This window comes from Henckelia pumila, unplaced genomic scaffold, assembly GCF_033568475.1.
Source record: "Henckelia pumila isolate YLH828 unplaced genomic scaffold, ASM3356847v2 CTG_19:::fragment_3, whole genome shotgun sequence".
NCBI classification, from domain to species: Eukaryota; Viridiplantae; Streptophyta; class Magnoliopsida; order Lamiales; family Gesneriaceae; genus Henckelia; species Henckelia pumila.
In genome coordinates this window covers 922547-945374 of record NW_027331777.1, presented here as the reverse complement: position 1 = coordinate 945374, position 22828 = coordinate 922547, and the positions used below count along the sequence as shown (strand labels likewise).

General features: G+C 32.9%; 1 protein-coding gene across 2 annotated transcripts; it reads right to left on the bottom strand.

The window, feature by feature from the left end:
* Positions 1–16290: 16290 nt before the first annotated feature.
* On the bottom strand, positions 16291–22565 carry LOC140870735 (uncharacterized). 2 transcript variants are annotated; one of them, XM_073273132.1, is made up of 5 exons: positions 22211–22565; positions 20806–20883; positions 17814–17913; positions 16863–17005; positions 16291–16610 (listed from the first exon to the last, which is right to left on the bottom strand). In XM_073273132.1, the coding sequence occupies exons 1-5, from the start codon at positions 22511–22513 to the stop codon at positions 16395–16397; spliced, it is 840 nt and encodes a 279-aa protein (XP_073129233.1). In that variant the 5' UTR covers positions 22514–22565; the 3' UTR covers positions 16291–16394. The 2 variants fall into 2 exon arrangements, with proteins under 2 accessions (XP_073129233.1, XP_073129234.1); XM_073273133.1 differs by having other exon boundaries at positions 16502–16636.
* Between the last annotated feature and the right edge of the window lie 263 nt (positions 22566–22828).

Below are 22828 nucleotides of genomic sequence, written 5' to 3'. Positions count from 1 at the left end.
GAATTTAAATATTGTTTAAATATTCCTACCTTCCATCAACGATCAATGTATGAGATGCTACCCGCGGGCACGGTCCGGCTCATATTATTGGGGGGGCCCGTTCGTCGGAAAGTTGTACATTGGATCGACATATGTTGTAAGTTGGGTGGAACTCCCATGGGATTGGCTCATATTATTGGGGATCCACATGGCGACCGTCCATCACAACTTAATATTGATGGGTCATCTTGACATGCCACAATAAACGGCGTCATATTATTGGGCTCTTATTGGACATGAGGTAAAAACATGGGGATTGCTTTAAAAGCAATTGGGCTCTACCTTTTAAAAATTATGGTTGTCTGATATTATTCGGGACTATGATTTGTCAATTGGACTCCATGTTCCCACTAAGGAAATCGGTTTCTCGTTTTCACTAGAGGGTAGTGAAATCGTTAAAATAGTGGGAGTGAAATTCATAAAATTAAATCTCGTCATATTTTATGTCTTAGTAAATTAATTAAGCAATCACTGATTATTGTCTGTTTCTTTTCAGTATTTCATTACAATGAATTCGCGCAATCCACTATTCTCGATTCTCGAACAAAACAAACTAACTGGCGCAAACTACACGGAATGGTTCCGCAAGTTAAAGATTATTCTTAGTTCGGAAAAAGCTTTCTACGTGTTAGAAAAGCCTCCTCCGAAGGAAGCCCCGGCTAATACAAGTTCGGAAGAGTTGGCCAAACTTGATCTATGGTGGGACCATGATATCAAGGCCAAATGCTACATGCAGGCTTCGATGTCTGATGAACTTTAGAGGCGATTTGAGGATGCCGTGAATGCTGCTGACATTCACAAGAACCTCAAGGAACTTTTTGGAGCTCAGTCAAGATCGGAGAGGTATGTCACCGTCAAAGAGCTCATGACATGCCGTATGCGAGATGGGACTTCAGTCCGTGAGCATGGGGTACACATGATTGGGCTCATTGAAAAGTTGGTAACACTCGACTTGACATTGGAGCATGAACTAAACGCAGACTTGTTACTTCTTTCTCTTCCTTCGTCGTTTGACGGCTTTGTGATGAACTTCAATATGAACAAGATAGAGGCCACCCTTGAAGAGATGGTCAATATGCTTGTGACTTATGAGGCCACATTAAAGAAGGATAAATCGGTACTCTTGGTTGGTTCCTCTTCTAACTCTAAGAAAGGTCCAAGTGGAAAGGGTAAGAAACGTTCTGCACCACCCAAGAAAATTGTACCAAAGAAGAAGAGCAAGACAAAGGCTTCAAATGGGAACGGATCTGAAGACGTTTGCCATCACTGCAAGAAACCCGGTCATTGGAAACGTAACTGCAAAGTATATTTCGAGCAGTTGCGAACTGCAAAGGGTATGTTTTACATTGAAATAAATGTTTCACTTAATACTACTTCTTGGGTATTGGATACCGGATGTGGATCTCACATTTGCAATGATTTGTAGGTGATGACAAGAAGTCGTAAGCTTAGGATGGGTGAGACCCAGCTAAGGCTCGGAAATGGTTCTAGAGTTGAAGCCAAAGCTGTGGGAGACGTTTATTTAGTTTCGCAGAACTATTTTAAGTTATTTTTTAGAGATGTTTTATTTGTGCCCGATTTAGTTAAAAATATTATTTCTGTTTCTATGCTTGATAGAGATGGTTTTTCTTGCAATTTTGTGAATGGGATTTGCAATATTTACAAGAATGAATGTTTGATTGGATGTGGACAACTTGAAAACGATCTATATAACTTAAAATTAAAAGACGTACCAATTAATTATGTTGATAAACCGACAACAACAAATAAAAGGAAAAACGATAGTCAAAACCCGGCAAACCTTTGGCATGCTAGGCTAGGTCATATTTCCTCAAGGAGGATGAACAAGCTAGTGGGAGAGGGCATGTTTGATATGTCTGATATTAACTCTCTACCTACTTGTGAGTCCTGCCTAAAAGAAAAAATGACTAAATCTCCTTTCAAAGGAAAACCTGAGCGTAGTCAAAATCTGTTGAATTTGATCAATACAGATGTTTGCGGTCCATTTAGTATTGGTACTAAATTTGGTCACACCTACTTCATTACCTTTACTGATGATTATTCTAGGTATGGGCATTTATATTTGATGAAATATAAGTCTGAATCATTTGAAAAGTTCAAAGAATTCAAGGCTGAAGTAGAAAATAAACTAGTTTAAAGTATTAAAGCACTTCGATCGGATCGAGGTGGAGAATATTTAAGTACCGAGTTTTTGGACTATCTAAAAGAGAATGGGATTCTCTCTCAGTGGACTCCTCCTATGACACCTCAGCTTAATGGTGTTTCGGAGCGTCGCAATCGAACTTTGTTGGACATGGTTCGATCCATGATGAGCTTCACTGAGCTCCCACCTTCTTTTTGGGGCTATGCGCTTGAAACGGCGGTATTGTTGTTGAACAATGTCTACACTAAAGCAGTGGATAAAACTCCATACGAGTTATGGAATGGCAAAGCTCCTAAGTATTCGTACTTAAGGATTTGGGGATGTCCTGCTTACGTGAAGCGGACAGTGGGAGATAAGTTGGATAGTCGATCCACCTTATGTTATTTTGTAGGGTATCCAAAGAATTCAATCGGATATTATTTCTATCATCCTACTGAAACAAAAGTGTTTGTTTCGAGGAATTCCACCTTCATGGAGAAGGAGTTCTTACTTGATAAGAAAGGCAAGATGATGGAACTCGAAGAAATTCGAGAAGAACCCGAGATATAAAATAACGATCCCACACCTCAGGAACCATTAAATGACACGCCTCTTTCTAGAAGATCCGAGAGGACTTCTAGACCTCCTATTCGATATGGTCTACTTCTTGAAGGGGATCAAAATGAACCCGACATTGGATGTGATCCAAGAAACTTCAAGGAAGAAATTTCTGATGCGGATTCGAATTTATGGCTTGAAGCTATGCAGTCGGAAATAGACTCGATGCATACAATTAAACCAAGTTTGGTCTTTAGTAGATCCTCCCAATGGAATTGTTCCAATAGGGTGTAAATGGATCTACAAGAGAAAAATTGGGTCTGATGATAAGGTACTGACCTACAAGGCACGATTGGTCGCAAAAGGTTATACTCAAAGACAAGGAGTTGACTATGATAAAACCTTTTCACCAGTCGCAATGTTCAAGTCCATAAGAATCCTTATTTCCATAGCAGCATGACATGACTACGAGATATGGCAAATGGATGTGAAGACTGCATTTCTTAATGGAAACATTAAGGAAGAGATCTATATGATGCAGCCAGAGGGATTCACATCCATGGGAAGCGAGCATAAGGTATGCAAGCTTCAGAGATCAATTTATGGTCTCAAACAGGCATCAAGAAGTTGGAACCAGAAATTTGATGAAAAAATAAAGGATTTTGGTTTCATCAAGAACCCGGAGGAACCATGCGTGTACAAGAAAGTAGTTAAGGATGTTGTGACATTCTTAGTACTTTATGTTGATGACATCCTACTCATTGGGAATGATGTAGGGATGTTGCAGTCAACAAAGATATGGTTATCAGGTAGATTCTCGATGAAGGATTTTGGTGAGGTGTCCTATATTCTAGGAATACAGATCTATAGAGATAGATCTAAGAGAATGATAGGACTCACTCAAGCAACCTACATCGACACCATATTGAAAAGGTTTTCTATGGATGAGTCCAAGAGAGGACATCTACCTATGTGTCATGGATTTTCTCTATCCAAGTCTATGTCTCCAAAAACTGACGAAGAGATAGAGAAAATGACACACATACCATATGCATCAGCCATAGGTAGTATCATGTATGGGATGATATCTACCAGACCGGATGTAGCCTTTTCTCTGAGTGTCACGAGCAGATATCAGGCCAATCCTGGTCAAATGCATTGGAAAGCTGTGAAGGATATTCTAAAGTACTTGAGAAGGACTAAGAATATATTCATGGTTTATGGAGGAAGAGAATTGAAATTGGAAGGCTATATCGACTCTAGCTTCCAAAGTGACGTGGATGACTCGAAGTCAACCTCTGGATTTGTATTCATGCTCAATGGCGGTATTGTATCTTGGAAGAGTTCCAAGCAGGACACCACAGCGGATTCCACCACTGAGGCAATATACATTGCAGCATCAGCTGCTGCAAAAGAGGCCGTTTGGATGAGGAATTTCGTCCAAAAGTTGGGCGTAAATCCTGAAGCTGTTGGTCCAGTCCCGGTGTACTGTGACAACACTGGTGCCATTTCTCAGGAAAAGGAACCAAGGTCTCATCAAAGATCCAAACACATACTGAGGAAATACCACATCATCCGAGAGATCGTGGAAAGAGGAGACATCACTGTCGAGAGAGTGGCCTCTACAGACAATATCGCTGATCCACTTACTAAGCCCTTTCCAGGACTATTGTTTGACAAACATCGCGGAGCAATGGGAATACGTAGTAGGCTAGTTGGCTTTAGGGCAAGTGGGAGATTGAAAGAGTGGGTGCCCGGTTAGCCAACTTGTGGCTAAGGGCTTTTATGACTCTATGTATAAACAATTTTTTGTTTAATATAATTTACACTTTTTATAATGGCATTTACTTTATATTTTATCATGTTATTATGTTATGACGTATTATACGATGTTTAGATAAAGACCTTGAATATACTAGAGTGAATGTAAGATGTGATAGTACATATGGATGACTATCATAAGACACATCTTATAAGCATTGCATATTCTAAACAGTTCCTAGTCAATTGAGCCGTCCGCAAATAAGGATAAGGATCGCTCGAGATCGAGACTAGAATTTGCGATGCCAAGTACCACATTTCATTGGTATGGAACATAGAGATGTTCAAAGCATGCAAATGGATATTCATATGATGAATGATCGAACTACCCTATTCGGACTTTCCAAGTGGTTATTATTAATTGAGTGGATAAGTCCGCGGTTTTAGTTGTACACCATTATTCCTTACTACTTGAAACATCATGGAGACTTTATATGCTAGTACTATACTTTGACTCATTTACCAACTCTATGAGGGTCATCAGGTGTCGGGATTGGGTACAGTTACGACACATATAGGAGTCGATGCTTTGTTGTCAAGGATTCACCACACGCTTGCGAGTGTGGATATCCTATGCGATCTGAGGAGATATTAGTGTGACAAATCTTTGGCCAGAGTACTCGATGTGATTTAGGTTACTTGGTTTCCTAGTAGCACATGCGATGTCACTATTTGATCTTCAAGATGCATTGCATAGTTATCGAATCTCGAACGACTCTCGATGTACCAATGGTTGTTGATTCGATCGGGATATATGGATGAAGGGACCGTACTGTACGCTAACCAAAACCTACTGGTTCTTGCAGGCACTATCAGTGATACCTAGGAAATCATGGGGAGATGTTGCTAGGCGCTCTTACCATGATTCGACGGGTAAGTCGAAAAATTGTTGTTCCGAGTCACAAGGAGTTGTGAGCCCACGGCTAGCTGTATCCCTGAACCATTGAGGGTTACACAAGTAATTGATTACTAATCCCCGTTGAGATAGTTAAATTTAAAGAGTTAAATTTAATGAAAGAGAAGTTGGACTTCTAAACTAAAAGGGAGTGGAATTTCCTAAAATGACATAGGGATGAGCATTTTTGAAAATCACTGAATTCGGATTTAGAAAAATTATCTTGACTTTAAAAGGTGCAGAAATGGTTTTTGTGCACATTCGTGAAATCAGTTTATCAATCGGAGTCATGATGAATTTTATATTAATTTCTATAATAACAGGCTTGGCTTGTTGGGCTTAAGTTATGGATTATGGGCCCTAAGGATTTAATAGACATATAACTTAATCCAGTCTAGAAATTATATTTATATGTGTGTAATTTCGAAAACAACACAATTCAAGTCTTGCAATTTTCGAAAATCATATAATATATTCTAAAGGGTTTTTCAAAAATCCTGTCCCCTTTTGAGAGAATTCAGTCTGTGATTTTTATGAAAAATTACTTTCTGAATTGACAGATCAAATCTGTTTAATCTCTTCGATAAACATCTGATTGATTTCTAGTGCAATCAATCAGAGGGTTATAGTTTTCTGTTCGTGGACCTAATTTCGGAGATTGATCGAGCAAGTCATCAGTTCTTGGGATTTACAACAAGAGCATATTTAATCTGTTGGAGTTCATAATCAAGCCATAGCTTGAAGAGGTAAAATATTAATTGTTATTATTATTTTACTTGCATAATTTAATCATTAGGATTTGATACCCATGATATGGAATCGTTTCATATAACAATTTTTAAACTTCCGTTACACCGGGTATCAGATCTGTGATCTGAAAACGTGTTCCAACAGGTGCTTGAATTAAACATAGCTAATGTAGCTTTTACTTTTCCGAGTTCTTCCTTTACTTGACTTAATTTCATGTCCTTCTTACTCAGCATAACTTCAAGCCTTGACACATCAGCCTTTAGATCAGAATTTTCTTTTCAAAGAAAGGTATTCATCTTATTCCTTTCAATCCAATCAATATGTAAATCTTTAAACATCATCCGAGCTTCTTCCATGGATATAATATCATCACCTGAATCATTATCACACACATTATCAGTAATTGAAGAATTTAAACAGACTGACCTTTGGGAGATGTTGCGGCCAGGTGTGGCAACACCTAAAGGATTGACTTGAAATTTCTTTTTGCTTTCCAGTAGGGCATATAAGGCAGTATGGCTTTCTTCGTCTTTCTGTTCTTCTTCATCAGACTCTTCATCACTTAAGGACGTATTCATGCCTTTCCTAAGCGTGTTAGCACACTCATTTGCATAATGTCCAAAGCCTTGACACGCATGACATTGTACCGTGTCTAACTTCTTTGGTACTGACTTCTTATTCTCTTCCAACATCATTCGAGGCTTAGGAGTATTAGTAAGCTTCCTTGGTGACTGTTCTGGTCCAGTAATTCTCAAAGTCTTGCTAGGAAACATTGGAGCCTTGAGTTTTTGATCCGTATTTCTTGTCTCTTTCATCTTCTTCAGATAATCATTGAATTTTCTAGTCATGAGAGAGATCGAATCATCCTCTAAATTAGACTGATGAACTTCTTGGTGAAATTGAACATACTCCTCATATGAGGGCTTTGAAGCTTGAAGTGCTATTGATTTCCCTTTATCCTTCTCTTGTTCTGAAAGGTTCATCTCAAAAACTTGAAGGATACTAATCAGTTCAGTCATCTTCATCTTTGAGGTGTCTTTTACTTCCTCAAGCGCCCAAATCTTCCCATTGAATCTCTTTGGCAAGGATCGAAGAACCTTGTTCACCATACTTTCACTAGCAATAGGTCCTCCAAGAGCATGCGCCTCTATAGCTATCTCCCTAAGTCTCTTATCATAATCAGCAATATTCTTATTCTCATCCATCCTGATATTCTCAAATTTTGTGTTTAGTAATCTCAGTCTTGTTCTTCTCACTATCAGTTCCTTCACAGTGTTCTTGAAGAGCTTCTCATGCATCCTTAGCAACAGTGCAGTCAGCTATGAGTCCAAACATTCACATATCCACAGATGAAAAAATTGCATTGAGTGCTTTAGAATTGTAGCTTGAACTTTGTGTTTCCTTGGCGGTCCAAGTTTCTTCTTGCTTGATAATATATTCTCCTTCTGGATCTAACATCTTTGGAGGAGTCCAACCAGTCAGAATGATTTTCTAAGCACGAACATTCATCGCTTTGATAGTATATCGCATCCTAGTCTTCCATAGTGCGTAATTCGTTCCATCAAGAACCGGAGGTTTCAAAAACGATTTTGCAACAGACGATGAGTCCATCTTATTCCCTATAATAAAATAAACAAACCAATATCAGTTCTTAGTGTATCAAGAATATGGATCTGATGCCACTTGTAAGGGAATAGGAGTTGCACATAAACAGTTTGAGGTATTGTCACAAGGTATTGACAACACCTACAATAATACCTTAGATAATTTGTAGCTAAATATCATTTAAGCGTGATAAAATAAACAAGCAACCAAATAAATAGACTCAAATGTTTAAGTAAGAGTATAAAATACTCTTGCAGCGCCTCAGGGCAAAACTTTCACTAGAAAACAATTCAAAGAGTTTACAAAACTCTAAAACTAGTGTTATTGTAAAAATCAATTTTCTCAAAACAAGTGAGAAAATAAAGAGTAAAAGTTCTCCTAAAAATTATATATGAAATAGAATAAAGAAAATGAAGTAAGGAGAAAAATCTTGATGCCAAAACCGAGCAAACAGCACACTCTTCGATCAATGATCTTCAAGTGTTCTTCAAGGCATCAAGTAATCACGACCTATACGAGCTTCAGAATATCTTCGGTTCTTTCTCAACGTACGTATTATGAAGCTAGTAGCTCATTCTTTAGCTTTTTTTCTTTTTACCATTGCATTGTTTTGTTGGGTGCTTGAAAATTTGCTTTCTTGGCTGATAATTCTTGTGATACGAGACATTGATAATGTTTAATAAAAGTACAAGTTTCCCGTCAATATATATATATATATATATATATATATATATATATATATATATATATATATATGTATGTATGTATATGTGTAGTAGTCTGATTTCTAATTAAGGTAATCAACTACATAATCATGTTCAATTGGTCAAAACATGATAAAGAAATTCCCAATTGGATTTAAAAAATTGAAAATCGGATTCAGAACGATCATAAATGGTACCAAGGGCTTCAAGTTATTGGACAGTTCGAAAGTAGCGATGTACTTCGGAGGAAGAGGGTGAGTTCGGAAGCTCTGAACTCACGATCAAAAGGTCTGATCGCCTTTGGATAAGAAATTTTGGGCTTTCTGATTGGTGAATTAACTCGAGAGATATCGGATGCTCCGAACCCCATGTCAGAAGATCCGAACTCCATCTACAGCAGTGTGTTGTCCAATCAGGGACACGCTTTCGGTGGCTAGTGATCGGAAGCTACGAAGTCAATTCGAAAGCTCCGAACTTAAGATCGGTGGTTCTAATCATGGTCTACAAATAGGGACCGATAGCTTCATTTCAAATTCCAATTCATTATTCTCTCTCATATCTGGTGATTTGGAGGGTTTTCGGCGTCGTCTTTAGGTCCAGTCTATAGCAAGGCGCTACCGAGATCGCAGCGGAGTTGTGCTTAGAGTTTAAGGTCATCGCCATCAAAGGACTAACGACAGATGCAGGTATAATCCTAAACTTTGATTATCGTCTGTGAGTAGCTATTAGTCTAGTTAAAGTTTTTAGTAAACAATAAGTGATATGACGATTATGTGCTTATAGACTTGGAATGGAGAGTCAGTGTTACTAGGTTGCTTGTATTGAGATATAGACGTACTATCCTAGATATCCTGATCGAGTATGCATGTTCTATGTTTGCATGGTTTATATGACATGTTTTGTGCATATATTATGTCACGATTATTATGCTACATACATTATCATGTTGAGCCTGTACCTTGATATTCCAGTAGTGGTATCGCTCAGCCCCGTGTTTCTTGAGTGGATGTTTGAATCCGATAATATTGGATCAGGGCAGCTATATCCATAGTTTTCACTTGGTGTGTAAGCCACCTCCTGATGCAACGGTCCAGTGTGCTACATACCATATGCGTCATGAGACTGAGTAGTGTTTTTTACCGTGCATGCATGATAGATTTTCGATACCCGTTCATTTGCATTGACATTAATTGCATGTGTATACTCATACTTTCGTACTAAGCGTTGTTAGATCCCATCCTCGGTTTTTGGTTCTGGAAACCCCATTTCATGAGGAAGGGCTTAGGCTGGACGAACCAGGAGGAAGCGGTCGTTGAATTTCAGTAGTATCGTGGGTTGTTTCCATATCAGGATTTCGTTTTTGTATTTTCAGTATCGTCTTTCTATGAGGTTGTATAATAGTTATCTTATTTGATTTTAGTACCGGTTGTATTCCACCGGTTGACTTCTTGAATCGTTTAAGTTTTCGCTGGTTATTATTTGAGTTGTGCTTTAAGATTTTATTGCATGCTTAAGTATGAGAAGTAGATGATTCTGGAGTGGGTCACTATAATATGAGCTAGCATAGATAGTAACAACCATGCAAGGGCGGACCCAAGTGTAAAGCCCGGGTGGTCCGGAAAAATTTTAAAATTTAATATATATTAATTTTAAAAAATTTTGGATTAATTTGATAGTAGCCCGGGTGTTTCGATTCAAAATGTTAAATAATTCTAGAGTTTAAAATTTTAGCCCAGGTAGTTTAAAAATTCTGGGTCCGTCATCCGCCATTGCAACCATGCAAGATGTTCGAACATAATTCTTATAAATTACATATTAGGGATTATCTATAGATATTTTAATATTTTGGCACATGATAACAATATACATTCGATATTTACATCAAGTTTGGTATAACTCAACTAGATTATTATAAAAGAAGTCAAACATAAATTATATTTGAGTTCAATTGAGGCATTGTGGAATAAAGGTTGGGGGATTTGGAATAAAGGTTGGGGGGTTAAACAGAGATCTGTTCTCCGAGTTTCAAGAGCAGGAGCGGCGGAGCCATGATCTTGGTTCAGTAAAAGCAACAATATTGTATAATTATAAAGTTTTTTTAAAAAAGAGCATCGGTTAGTCGACAACGAAAATAATGTGTCCTAAAGTTCGAACTTAAGAGACAAACGAGCAGAAGCACCTGTTAATCGATGAGATAACACCGAAAAAATGACGAAAAACAACACATTTAGAACCCACAATCTAAACAAAACTTTGATATAAAATATATAAATTCTACACCAAAAAATAAACACGATTTGATTCTCGGTCGCAAAAAAGACACAAAATTTTAAAAATAATTGTATGATCGACGAATATTGAAGAAAAAAATGAACCTAAAATTTGGTAAAATTCTATATTTTATAGATAATATGGATGATGAGACAATATGTAAATGATTGTTAATTATTATTCAAAACCTAAGTCGTTTGTGACTCGTAAGGAGAAATAACTATACAAATGTTATAAACTCTCTATTTAACATTTGTATAGTTCTTTCTCCTAATGAACCTAAAATTTGGTAAAATTCTATATTTTGATTCGATTTGTTAAAAGAAATCAATTTACACAACTGAGTTGGGCGAGTAATCAAATAAACTGAAGAATTTACCTCAACGACTTCATGTATTTGGTTTACAAAAAAACGCATCAAAGTTATTTATCCTTTCATTATATATAAATGAGATAATAATGAAGGCTAAACAAGTAAAATTACAAAAAATGAAGGGATTAAAGTTGGAAAATGCACATGACAATTAATGTATTAATTTCACATATAACTTCCATTTTAATGAACTCTATTTAATTATATTTCTTTCATTTCAATTTCTTCCTATTATTAATTGGAACAAATTTTCATACATACATTTTATATGTTTTTTTTTCATTCGTCTATTATTTGTAATATTTCAGTATAAATTTTTTTATAATATATTAATATTATTCAATCAAATAATAGAATATTTTCACCTTGTAAACAAATGCATACACTAAATTTATTGTTCACTTTACTTCCTTCATACTATTAATTGTGTTGAATTTTCATACATTAATTTTATATGTTATTTTTTTTAGAGTAATTTTATATGTTATTTTATTTATACTTATACTATAAAATTATGAATGTATGGGTAAATAATAAAATATTGTCACCTTCCAAACAAATGCATACACTAAATTTATATACATGTTGACAAATTCTCAAAAAATATTTAAAGTAAATACACTCTATTTAATTCCATAACTTTATTTTTAGTTGTATCTTACTATTAATTGTGTCAAATATCTATCATACATAAATTTTATATGTTCTTCCACTTTACTTCCTTCTTACTATTAATTGTGTTGAATTTTTATACATTAATTTTATATGTTATTTTATTTTTTCATTTTGTCCATGAATTTGCAATATTCTAATATAAATTTGGTAATAATATATTAATATCAATCAAAGAATAGATTATTCTCACCAATAAATAGTATGATTGTAACAGTGAAATTTCTAAATAAATATTTAAAATAAATAAAAAAAATTAATGGATTATATTTAATTTTGTAAATTTCACTTTAGATATATCCTACTGTTAATTTTGTCAAATATTTGTCATACGTAAAATTTATATGTTTTTCTACCTTGTAAAGTTTTTATTGTGTATATACTTTTTTACCCTTTCATTCTATATAAATGAGATAATAATGAGGGCTAAATAAGTAAAATTACAAAAAAGAAAGGGAGAAAGTTGGAAAATGAACATGACAATTAATGTATTAATTTCACATATAACTTTCATTTTAATGAAATCTATTTAATTATATTTCTTTCATTTCAATTCCTTCCTATTATTAATTGGAACAAATTTTCATACATACATTTTATATGTTATTATTATTTTTTTATTTCGTCTATTATTTGTAATATTTCAGTATAAATTTTTTTATAATATATTAATATTATTCAATCAAATAATAGAATATTTTCACCTTGCAAACAAATGCATACACTAAATTTATATACATTTTGTCCACTTTACTTCCTTCATATTATTAATTGTGTTGAATTTTCATGCATTAATTTTATATTTTATTTTATTTATATTTCTACTATAAAAGTATGAATGTCGGGGTAAATAATAGAATATTGCCACCTTGCAAACAAATGCATATACTAAATTTATATACATGTTGACAAATTCTCAAAAAATATTTAAAGTAAATATACTCTATTTAATTCTATAACTTTCTCTTTAGTTGTATCTTACTATTAATTGTGTCAAATATCTGTCATACATAAAATTTATATGTTCTTCCACTTTACTTCCTTCCTACTATTAATTGTGTTGAATTTTTATACATTAATTTTATATGTTATTTTATTTTTTCATTTGTCCATGAATTTTCAATATTCTAATATAAATTTTGTAATAATATATTAATATCAATCAAAGAATAGATTATTGTCACCAATAAATAGTATGATTGTAACAGTGAAGTTTCTAAAAAAAATATTTAAAAAAAAAAATTAATGGATTATATTTAATTTTTTAACTTTCACTTCAGATATATCCTACTGTTAATTTTGTCAAATTTTGTCATACGTAAAATTTATATGTTTTTCTACTTTATTTCTTTCCTACTATTAATAGTGTCAAGTTTTGATATATGCATTTTATATGTTATTATACATCAATTCGTCCATGTATTTTCAATGTTCTAATATTAATTTTGTAATAGTATATTAATATCAATCAAAAAATAGATTATTGTCACCAATAAATAATAGGGATTGTAACAGTAAAGTTTTCCAAAAAATATTTAAATTAAATAAAAAATAGACTCTATTTAATTCTATAATTTTCACTTTAATATATCCTACTATTAATTGTGTCAAATATCTGTCATACATAAAACTTATATTTTTTTTCTACGTTATTTCTCTTCTACTATTAATAGTGTCAAATTTTGATACATATTCACTTCGTTCTTGTATTTGCAATATTCCAATGTAAATTTTTAAATAATATTTAATACAATTCAATCAAGGAATAGATTATTGTCACCAATAAATAGTATATTAAAAAGTTTTGAAAAATCAAAAAATGCATATAGTAAAATTAAATAGTATTTTGACAAATTCTAAAAACAAATTTAAAAGTTAATAGAGAGTAATTCAAATTTCTAAAATAATAAATGCTGATAGTAATATATATATATATATATAGCATTTTAACATTTTCATAAAATATTTGAAATAAATAAAAAAATTCAAAAATCCAAAATTTGTTTCAATTATTTATTATAATGATTTATTTCAAAGATTTATTATGAGGAAAATTTAAATAGTATATTAAAAAAAACTTTTCAAAATTAAATAAATGATTATATTAAAAATTACATAGTGTTTTAAAAAAATTTAAAATATTTAAAGTTAATAGACAGATATTTAAATATCCAAGATTTATTTCAATTATTTATTGATGATTTATTTCAAAAGTTAATGCTTTTAGTAATTCTATACTTAACACTATTTTGTTCACGATTATGGTATTAATTTGTTTGATTTTAAAAAAATGGCCGCAGTAACATCATTTCAACAAAAAAAATTGATAAGTAAATTTATTATTATGTACTTAGCTTATTAATCAATAATTATTAATAATTCTTTACAAATATACACTCTAAAATAAATAAAATCTAATGCATTTGGGTGATCACTTTGACAAAATAATATTATATATGAATTGATACAAAGATCAAATATTAATAAAAACATTGAAAATTAGAATACTTTGATATATATAAATAATTATGTATAATAAAATAATTTTTTACCACGTAACATTGCTATTATTCATTCAAAAATATTTGGTAATGAGATTAATTTATTCTGATATATTTATATTTCGTATTTTTTTGAATAAAAAAATATTTTGTTAATAATTAATGAAATATTTATAATTAAAAAGTGTTATAAATTATATTTCACTATACTTCAGGTGGTGGGAAAAAAAACAAACTTTAATTAAATATAATAAACTTAAGATGATAATTAAAATAATTAAAATTGTTAATTAATATAAAATAATAATTAGAGAAAGTATCCTTTTATATATAATAATGATGACGAAATTTTTTGCTTAAATGGTTAGATGATGATATAAACATTAATTAATATAAATATTAAATTAAATAATAAAGACTAATTTAAATTAATCATAATCATAAATAATAATAATCAAAATACATGTTAGTGGATTTAGTATTTTTGTTATGAATTCATTATTTTATCATGAAAATCATTTATTTGTTTAAAAAAAAAAAATAATAATAATAATAATAATAATAATAATAATAATAATAATAATAATAATAATAATAATAATGATGATGATGATGACGATGATGATGATGATGATAGTAGTAGTGAGTTAATTATATTTGTCAATATGTAATTATTTTGTCATGAAAAGTTTTTGAAGAAGAAGATTTTTTTATTATCATAGGTATCATATTATTAATATAGTGGATTAATTGATAATTATTTTTAAAAAAATTTAACTATAACAAAATATAACATTTATTATTTAAAAAATAAAACATTTATGAAATTTTAATTTGATATAATTTTGAAGGTTTTAGTGCAAATAAATGGAGTGAAAAATTAATAATCAACATATTAAATATTATTTAAGTGTTTAAAACTTAAACTAATTCTTATAGAAAACGATGATGTAATAATCACGATACTTTAAGTTAAAAAATCATAGTACTTAAATTTTTTTAATTAATTTTTTTAATAAAATATTATTTTAATTGTTATATTTCTGTGTTAAATGAATCATATTATAATTTAATAAATAATTACAAAAATATTATATATATTAAATAAAGTTTGAAAACATTAAATGAAAGATAAAGTAATAAATTATCATGACAAATAACTTAGCAAGTAATAATTTTAGTTATTATGCTGTTTGTTAATTATGAACACTAATTCCATATATTATTTTATGTAAACACTAATTATTACAATTATGTAATATGTTTTGATCTCTCATTTTTTTGGCCATTTAATATTTTGAGTTAATGTTTTAGAGTATATTTTTTCACCACTTTATACTTTCATCTATACATCATTTTGTATCTAATTTGCTAAATATTTTCGTATAGTGTCTTATTTTTCACTTGTGATATATTCAAGTTTCTAAGTTATATACATAGACTTCTGAATCAATATTTTTTTCATTAAATTAGATATTGAAGTAGATAGACATTAGTCTATATATATATATATATATATATATATATATATATATATATATATATATATATAACATATATACAATATATTTTATTATTAGTATTTTTTTAATTCAATTATATATTACTGATCATAAAATAAGTTATTTTACGTACGGAGCACGTGCACTTTTACTAGTTATATTTAAAAATCTCGCCCGCCTCATTCTAGAATTTATAATGCCAATTTTGCCGCATAATTGGTATACAAACTCAGACCTCGGTTCAGATTAGTCTGGATTCTATTCAATGTAGCTTCAGGAATTAAGGGGGAAAAAGACTTAATTATTATGAGGAAACTTTATTTTTGATCAATGCAATGCATTTACAATTCATTCTGTCACTCGTCGAAATCTCGATTCAAATTATATTGTCTGGGGAAAGCAACAACTTAACAGAATCCTTGCAGTATAAAGAGAAGCAAGTAAACAGTAGGATAATTTGATGAGAATACATTTGCCAATTATGATTTAGACAAGAATATTACAATTGATATGTTTTTTTACATGTTATGATGTGAGTGTGTTTATCTATCTATCTGATTCTATTCAGAGTCCGACTTGTGCAGATTGTGAAGAATGTATAACGAAGCGGACGACAAGAATATACATACAGAGTAACTCAGCAAGTCCATCCCAGTTGTTATTGTCACCATTTTGCTCCTCTCGAACATTTTCACCAGAAGAATCATCACTATTACATGTCCCACTTTGGTCTTCAGTTCGTCGAGTGAACTAATTTTCATCCACTTCGGTCTCTCCTGAATATGGAGATCAAGCCTCAAGCCTCCAGTGAAAACGTTAACAAAGTACTTCAATCCAAACACAACTTATGATCATTTGCAAAGAATATGTTGTTTCGGTGGTTGGAACAAGTATGGACCATAAATAACACTAGTGACGTTTATAAAATAAAGGTCAATTCATGCAGAGTATCTGAATAAATAATCAGCAGCAAAATAGCCCCATGGAAAGTAAGATGTATGAGACTGGTCAGAATATAAGCACAATACCTTCAAAGCAAACATGCCAAATAAAGACGACCCCTTGAGTGAACGATCAAGTGATGGTGGTACATCGGCAGATACATTTGAGATAAACAATCCATACAAGCCCATGCCAAATATTAACATGACTGTCCCAGCAAGATATACATCTGGACTAAGAAGAAACTACATTTAACCCAAAATGTAAAATAAAATAACTTCAACAACATGATAATATAGATATTAGAAGCCTGCAAAACGTGGGAAAATTTATGCTACACCCGGTGTAGCATCCACCATTCATTTGGTGTGTGACCCACACCACACCAAATGAATGGCTATGATCACCAGCTGTAACTCACCTTGTGGATCACAGAATTTCCCCAAAACGTGTGCAGATGTTCCCGGTTTTCCTTCATTCTTGTGCCTCAACACAAGCTAAGAAGCATCATTCTAAGAAGTGCACACCTTAACCAAACAACCCCAGTCTTGGTTTAAGGCTCAATACGCCTTCTAAGTGTGCCTTACATGCAAGGGGAGTAAATCCTAGATGAAATGCAAGATGATATACATTCATATTTGCCTGTAAACTAATACGTGATTGTTCAATGTCTGTTAATGGTTTATGAAGTACATGTTGGATCATATGTAATGAATTTTTTTGAATAACTGGTTTCTAGCAAATCATCAAAAAGGGCGCATTATTTCAATACAGAATGTCGCACCTCATGGCTAGACTCTACAATACCTATGAGTCGTAGTGCATCCTGCACTTCAGATATAATGATAGATACTAAAGAAGTTGATAAGGAAAAGGCTGACAAGAGAAAATTTGTATACATGCATCATGAGTTAATCCCCAAATATACGAATATTAGAATTCTACTTCTTTGAGGGATAAGTAATTGCTTAGAAAAGATCGTTGAATTATTTCCAACATGCAAGTTTGAAAACAGCTAAGAATTTCAAGAAACTCACCAATAGCTTCAACTAATCGTAGAACCATTTTGCCAGTATGGACACCTTTCACACAGCTCGACCAATATACTTTATAGGCATCAAATATATAAACACATCCCTGAAAACGTATATGTCAGCCTTTGTGAAAAGCATACCAACATATATAAGAACGTACGACAATGAGGCGACTTTAAAATTCTGATGATGTTATGAATTATGATTAAGGTTAAAAGTCAAAGGAAATTCTTAAGTGATAGGTAAGAAATGAATCACTTTTCCCCAAAGTATAAGGTTGTGTTGGAATTGAAAGAATTGATATGATAAATGGATTCAAATTACTTCAGTGTTTCATGGAGTTCTTTCCCAATTCCAAACTCACATTGGATATTCCTTTGAAAATATTTGGAAGTGTTGCATTTGTTCATGACATCCAAGTTGCATACACGTGCTCGGAAATGTATTTATGTGGGGTACCCCAACAATCAAAAAGGTTTTAGATGTTTCAACCCCCTCTCCAAAAATATTTTGTGTCAATGGATGTTAAATTCTTTGAAGGGTATTCATATTACACGGATTTCCATCTTCCGGGGGAGCATCTGAGTCAAGATGGGACTCGTTCTGATTTTGTAATTGACCTTGATGTCCCACACACCACTAACACTCCCTCACAAAATTTTGATAACCATAGTACAAATAACACAGAAATAGCTGAAAAAAGGTTCAAAGGCCTTGTCTATTCAAAGCAGCACCTAGCAAACAAAAGAGAAACACATGTTCCAAGGCACGATCAATCATCTACTCTGAGATTGGATCAAGAAATTCATAATGAAACATCTAAGGTCCCTATTTTAACAGGTAATTCTGATATTTATGAGTCAAAATCAGTTGATTATCCTGATCTTCCAATCGCTCTTAGAAAAAGTGTTGGAGAAAAAATGTTAGAATCTGCACAAAGCATCCTCTATCCAACGTCATGTCATACAAAAATCTGTCTCGCTCATATTGTGCCTTGTTTCAAAAAATCGAGCGTGGCGATACCTAACAATATTCAGGAAGCTTTGAAAGTCCCGGAGTGGAAGAAAGCTGTTCTCGAGGAGATGAGAACTCTAGAAAAGAATGCTACATGGGATTCAGCATGTCTACCTAAAGGGAAAACTACCGTTGGCTGCAAATGGGTGTTTAATGTAAAATATGACATTGATGGATCCCTAGAAAGATACAAGGCACGTTTTGGTTAAAAAAATGTGAAGGATGAGGAATTGAAGCATATACCGATGCTGATTGGGCAGGATCTGTTACAGACAGAGATCAACATCAGATAATGTACATTTGTGTGGGGTAACCTTGTCACCTGGAGAAGCAATAAGCAAAATGTGGTTGGAAGAGGTAGTGTTGAGGCTGAATTTAGAGCAATGGCTCAGGGAATATGTGAAACTTTGTGGTTGAAGAGATAGTGACAATAAGTCAGCTATCAGCATTGCTCATAATCCCGTTTTGCATGACAAATATTTCTGATCTGCTAGCAGGTGGGACGAAACACATTGAGATGGACACACACTTCATAAAAGAAAAAGTGGAAGAAGGACCAATTTGTATTCCTTTTGTACAGAGCATGGAACAGATTGCAGACATTCTTACGAAAGGGTTGTTCAGGCAATCATTTGAGGTTCAAGTCAGCAAGTTGGGTATGATTGATATATTTGCACCAACTTGAGGGACAGTGTTGATTAATAAGAAGACTCTACGCCTGAATACCATGGATTGATTCAGCTAAATCCCAATATGTTTGGGATTTTATATATTTCCTTTTTTCTTATTGATTGTGTAATCTTTCCTTTTATGCATTGTTTTCATCACTTTAAATTACACTACGTTGTATACATTCTGCAGAATAATAAAAAGATGAGAAATTTTATCTCTTATTCTCTCTTTCTCTATATTTACATTATGATCTAAAAATAAATAAGAATAGTGGAAACAGATTTGAAAGGGATTGATTTAAAATTACCTAAGCAAGTTGAGAGGATACATATTTACGGTTTGAAATCCCTCTCTCAAAATCCTTTCATCCAAACAAAAAGTAAGTGATTTTTTGTACCAGAAACAATTAACTTGGAGGATGGAAAAAATTGTACATCAGCAAGATCAAACATCAAAAGGGATGTTTCCAAAGACTTGCTTATTATAGGAGTCACGAGAACAAATATTGTTAACTCCAACTTAGCAAAATAAAGATGCACAAAGCAGGCAGATGTTTTATCTTCAACCCAAAGAATCGTTATATGATGTAAACAAATAACACTATGATATAGATTCCACTCAAGTAAAAATTTCCAAACTTCGAAAACAGATTCATCTTAAGCAAAAAATTTCCAATACGTCAAAATCTTCAACAAATCCCAGATATTTTACTCAGATGGAGCAATTAGCCATGATATCGGTGATAAGCATCTCTCACATTTATAGAAGGGAGTGGGGTGAGAGAGACATTTTCTTTCTTCTTTCCTTCCAAATCTGATTCACATGGATGGACAGATGAAACAGAAGTCTATTTAAAAAATTATTTTAGGTGATGCACCAGCTCAAGATCTATGACCTTCATAGAAAAAGATAAAAAAATTCACAAAATATTCCCTGTAAAAAGTTTAAATATTGAACTTCTTTCAAGATTTCTTTCAAATGCCAAAACGACTCAACTTAAGGTATCCATGGAAGACTGCATGATTTAACAACTAATCAATACCTTGAAATTGTTGAAAAAATGTAGTGTAGAAGAAACTCTAGGAATAAGAAAAATGAACAAAATTATATTAACTTTCACAGCTTAAAAAGTAGAAAATATGAGACCATATAACCTAGAAAAGTGTAGAATTATCCTATAGATAGAGTCTTATTAATCATCTAAAAGAGAGCAAAATTCAGATTGAACGATGAAGGACATTACTGTACTGCTACTTGAGCTAATAATATGAAATCAAATAGTTCGAAAGATTCCCGAAAGAAAAGTTACATTGAGAAAGCACAGCAAAGAACCTGCTAGAGAACCTCCAACGGCCAGAAGTGCCAAAAAACGAAAGTCAAATATGACCTGCACAGATAAAAAAATTTAAAAAGTCGCATGCCTGAGAATGTCCATTGAAATCTTGTCAACATTCAGCACAAATTTAATCCAACGATTTGGTGACAATGAAGACACGCTGATCAATGCAACAAATATATCGCAATCTGTTCTTAAATTATTCACTTTAACAATTTATCTAATGCTAACATGATGTGAATTTTGGATATGTCGAGAAGATAAGACACTTCCAGCAAATTAGTTGAGAAAAAGTTTAACAATAGGCTTTGAAAATTACATTATGTAACTGCACCACTCTAGCGAGTTGAATTGAATTGTGTATGATCCCTTCTCTTACTGTCCTTTCAAAACACAAATGAAATTCACAAACTAGTGATTGCATTATCAATTACTCAATTTTATTTGCTTGGGTGCTGCCCTTTTTCAGGTACTCAACTTTGTTGCATTCAACCTCATGGGTATCGTGCAATGATGGATATGATTGGGCGTTAGTTCATGGCACAAAATATTGGGGAAATCAACAAGTCATGATAACATAAATTCTTAACACCATTTCATAGGTACGAAAGAGAACTTGGTGTTTAAGACCATAAGGATGAAAAACATTGCTTACTGCAGGAAGAATAATATCGATATTCTCTAATGGTCATTTTTCGGCTCGACTTATACTCCAAAATCCTTCTAACTATCACTGAAATACTAACTCAAGCACAAATTCATCTAGCATGAACGGGCAGTGATGCACTAAATGAACTATTATGCACAAAAATGCAAAACCTGTGATGATATATTTCAGTTACTAAATGGGTTTCTGCATTTACAAGCAGCAATATATTCCAGTGGTGGAACATTCCACAGAAATTCTGTTCCCAAAAATTATGTCACGGCCAAATAAGTCCTAAAATGAGTTCGCATAGCCAACATGCTACAGCGCATTAAATCATAATTTTCCTTTTCCACAACTTCTACTGGACCAATATTTTCGATTTGACGCCCATCAGGTTAACAAGTATGCTGAAATGATTCAAAAACACTATAAATGGAGTCAAACGAGCGGGGACAACTTCTGAGGCTGGATTGCAATGAAAAAACATTAAGTTTATTAAGTAAACAGTGAAACATTGAGTTCTGTCCCAAGAAACATTCAACCCAACCCCCCCCCCCCCCCCCCCCCCCCCCCCCCAACCGGTACGCCTCAACCAAGCTATGTTAATCCCACAACTGAATCAAATTATCACACAAATAAACAGCTAAAAAATCATAAAGCATCAAAACCAACCTATCCACGTAACGCTAAAGCTAAGGTTCAAACAGGTATTAAAACTACTTCCTTTACCTTCTCAATATTAGACTCTGTGGACTGCAGAAACCGGACCATCGGGCTTCTATTTGGATGATACATCACGTCAGGCGGCTTCGAGGGCTCAACAAACGGAGCTTTCGGAGGCGACCCTTTTGCGGTTACAGTATAATTGTCATTTTTCATGGCCGATGGCGATTCTTGAGAACCCGATGCAGACGAAGGGCTTAAAGAAGCTAGTGAAGGTGAAGTCTTTCGCCTCAATTTCCCACAGGAGACAGCGGTGGATATGCAGAGGGAAAGAGGGTTGGTGGAAACTGAGTGGGAGAAGATCGCCATTGAAGTTACAGTGGTCGAGGAAGATTCAGAGATATTTGAAGTGGAAATGAAAGGAAATGATATTTTGAGCCCCTTTGGAATTTGGCATTTGCTGAGATTTTTAATAAAAGTTATAATTTTTTGTTTTTAAAAAATTTTAATTTTGACTTAAAAAAATGTTTATTTAAAAACTTTTTTGATCAACCAAATAATTTGTTAACTAAAAAAAAATATTTTTTTAGCCTGACTTTTAAAATCAAACGGAGCCTTTGTTGGCATTTTTGAACAGTTGGTTCACAGATATCGCTATCAGCTCCGTGCGGGTAAGAAACTATG

Bases quoted from the DNA above. Each gene is read 5' to 3' on its own strand.
- LOC140870735 (XM_073273132.1), bottom strand. From the start codon at position 22,513: ATGGCGATCTTCTCCCACTCAGTTTCCACCAACCCTCTTTCCCTCTGC. The intron at 20,884-22,210 runs GTAAAGGAAGTA...TTATCTGTGCAG, and splicing joins CAGAGTCTAATATTGAGAAG to GTCATATTTGACTTTCGTTT. The intron at 17,006-17,813 runs GTGAGTTTCTTG...TTCTTAGTCCAG, and splicing joins ACGATTAGTTGAAGCTATTG to ATGTATATCTTGCTGGGACA.